The sequence below is a fragment of the Cyprinodon variegatus genome, unplaced genomic scaffold (assembly GCF_000732505.1).
Source record: "Cyprinodon variegatus isolate N-32 unplaced genomic scaffold, C_variegatus-1.0 Scaffold813, whole genome shotgun sequence".
Lineage (NCBI taxonomy): Eukaryota > Metazoa > Chordata > Actinopteri > Cyprinodontiformes > Cyprinodontidae > Cyprinodon > Cyprinodon variegatus.
The window spans coordinates 89,277-91,763 of NW_015151266.1; the positions used below are offsets into that span (position 1 = coordinate 89,277).

At 33.9% G+C, this 2,487-nt stretch overlaps 1 protein-coding gene across 1 annotated transcript in view; it reads left to right on the forward strand.

The window, feature by feature from the left end:
* The window catches only part of LOC107098823 (glycosyltransferase-like protein LARGE1), a 36,653-nt gene extending 34,704 nt beyond the window's left edge, over nucleotides 1-1,949 (forward strand). Inside the window, exon 14 of the mRNA XM_015396680.1 lies at nucleotides 41-1,949. Coding sequence (XP_015252166.1) covers nucleotides 41-238 — 198 coding nt within the window. The 3' untranslated portion in view covers nucleotides 239-1,949. The remainder of the gene's footprint in view (nucleotides 1-40) is intronic.
* Nucleotides 1,950-2,487: the final 538 nt, after the last annotated feature.

Here is a 2,487-nt window from a genome sequence, read left to right on the forward strand (position 1 = left end):
AATGCACACTTTACTGAAATGTGTCTCTTTCTTTCCACAGGAGTACGAGTTTGTGGTCCTGCCAAATGCCTACATGATCCATATGCCCCATGCACCCAGCTTTGACATCACAAAGTTTCGCTCCAATAAGCAGTATCGTGCCTGCCTTAAGACCCTGAAAGAGGAGTTCCAGCAGAACATGTCTCGTCGCTTCGGCTTTGCTGCTCTAAAGTACATGACAGCAGAGAACAACACCTAGTCATCACCCCGGTTTTAAACTTGGCTTTATGAACGACTCAAACACAACATTTGATTACTTGAATAAGGCCCTTTGGAATTTTATAAGATTCAGAACCTGAGACTTTAAAAGACGATATTGATCAGATATGTTATCTTCTACTTGGAGTGGAAGTGATGATCAATAAAGAGTAGACTTCTTTAGTGCTGCATCAGACTGCAGACTAATGGAGCAATGCTGTCTGTCACCAACACTAAAGAGGAAGCTGATGTCCTGTCATGTTTGTAGACTGTAAAATGATATTGAGTGTGTGTTGCTTTTCTTTAGGATGGGCTTAAGGGAAAAATCCAAAACGCAGAGTTAAGGAGGACTGCACAGTTTCACTGAAGCAAACCACAACTCTACCTAAAATAAAACCGTATTAAATATGTTGAAACGGATTCAGTCTGGTTTTAACAGAAAGCAGTATTAGACACTAACTTATGTTTTTCCTGTTAGATGGGGGGGGTTACCTTAAGATTGGTGTATGAACTAACCTGATACAGGAAACAAAGAAAAGGTTTATGATTTAAAGCCTGTTTGCAAAGCTTATGAAGTTCACAAAAATTACTTTTTTTAATGTTTAAGCTTAATTGACCTAGAAGGAAATCCAGCACCATGTCTTTGTTTTGTTTTTGTTGTTTTTTCTGTTATGAACAATCATTGAAAGGTGTTAACAGCTGGAGGTCCTGCAGTTTTTATTTATTTATTTATTTTTTTTGCTGAGCCACACGGGCTTCTGCTTTTTTACAGGGAGAAGTAAAAACGGCAAAACAGTTTTACAATATACAGCTTTTAAGTTATATTTTCACTGAGCCATAAAATAACTACTGGATGGAGAACAGCAGCAGTATACTTTCCTTATTTTCCTTTGGGCCTCAGTTTGTGAGACTAAAGAATTTCTAGGATTAATATCAAGAAAAAAGCTAGTAATAGCAACTCTCTAAGAGTTGAACTGGTTTTAATTTATCAGCACATAAGTTGATTGGTGGGAATATCAGATTGGTTACTTGTTTACATTGTATTTAGTTTTAGTTAGAAGTAATTGACACAAATTACTGAAACTTGGTTCACAGCAAACATCTGGTCCTGGAAGAACTTTCCTTGTTTCTAATATTTGACTTTTATCTGAATCAGCTTGTTTTATGTCAGGAAGCAGAAAAACACCCTCAGCTTTAAACCTAAATAAAAGACCTATTGTGGCTCCAGGGGTCCGTTTCACAAGGCAGGTTTAACAAACTCTGATTCAGATCAGCCAATCCTAATTGATCTAGCCTAAAGTCGGAAACTGCATTTTCAGCTTCACAGCGGCTGCTATGAATTAGTTCAAGCAACTCTAAGTAGGTCCGCTCAGAGTTTAACACGTGTGTAACAAGTTTGAAAAGCCATTATCAGTGGAGCATCGATTCAATGAGTCACCATGTCAACAGGAAGTGCCTATTTCACCATACTGTAACCAGAGAATAATTAAAAAATTTAAATGGAGAATACATTTAAAAGACAGAGAAACAGCGCTACAGCTGCAAAGGAGAGGAAGATGGAAAATTAGTAGATTGTTTCTCAAGTTAATGTATAAATTGAAGTCTGCTGTTTTTGTATTTATTAAAAGCTCTCTGTTGTTCCATTTAAAATTTCTCCTGATCAAAATCACATTCCTAGACTGAACTAAAAAATGTATTTTCTAAATTACAATTTATTTATTTTTTAGAAGAAACTGAATTTAGAAGGTAAATATATGTGTGTGTGTGTGTGTATATATATATATATATATATATATATATATATATATATATATATATATATATATATATATATATATATGTACTAGTAAGATTTAGGTTTTATAAATCTAGAAATATTTTCACATTTTAAGTGGTTGTTCTGACGTTTTGTCAGCTTCACTGAAAATGTATTTATATTTGAAATGCATTTCTTCATAGTCAAAATGATACAAATGATGACCAGTAATATTAGCAGATCTGAAATTAATTCATATACATCCAGAACGTTTTTTCTAAATGAGGAGAATTTCATATAGTTTGAAATGAAAATTCGTCAAAGAAATTTTTTTTTTCTCATATCAGGAATACATACTCAGTAAAACTAGTATATATCAAAATGGCGTGCAAAAAAGTGGTTACATTGAAAATATTACAGGATTATTTCTGGAATGGTAGTTGATTAATGTATGTATTTAAGTTAAATCATCCGGCAGCAGGTGAAAATGAAGT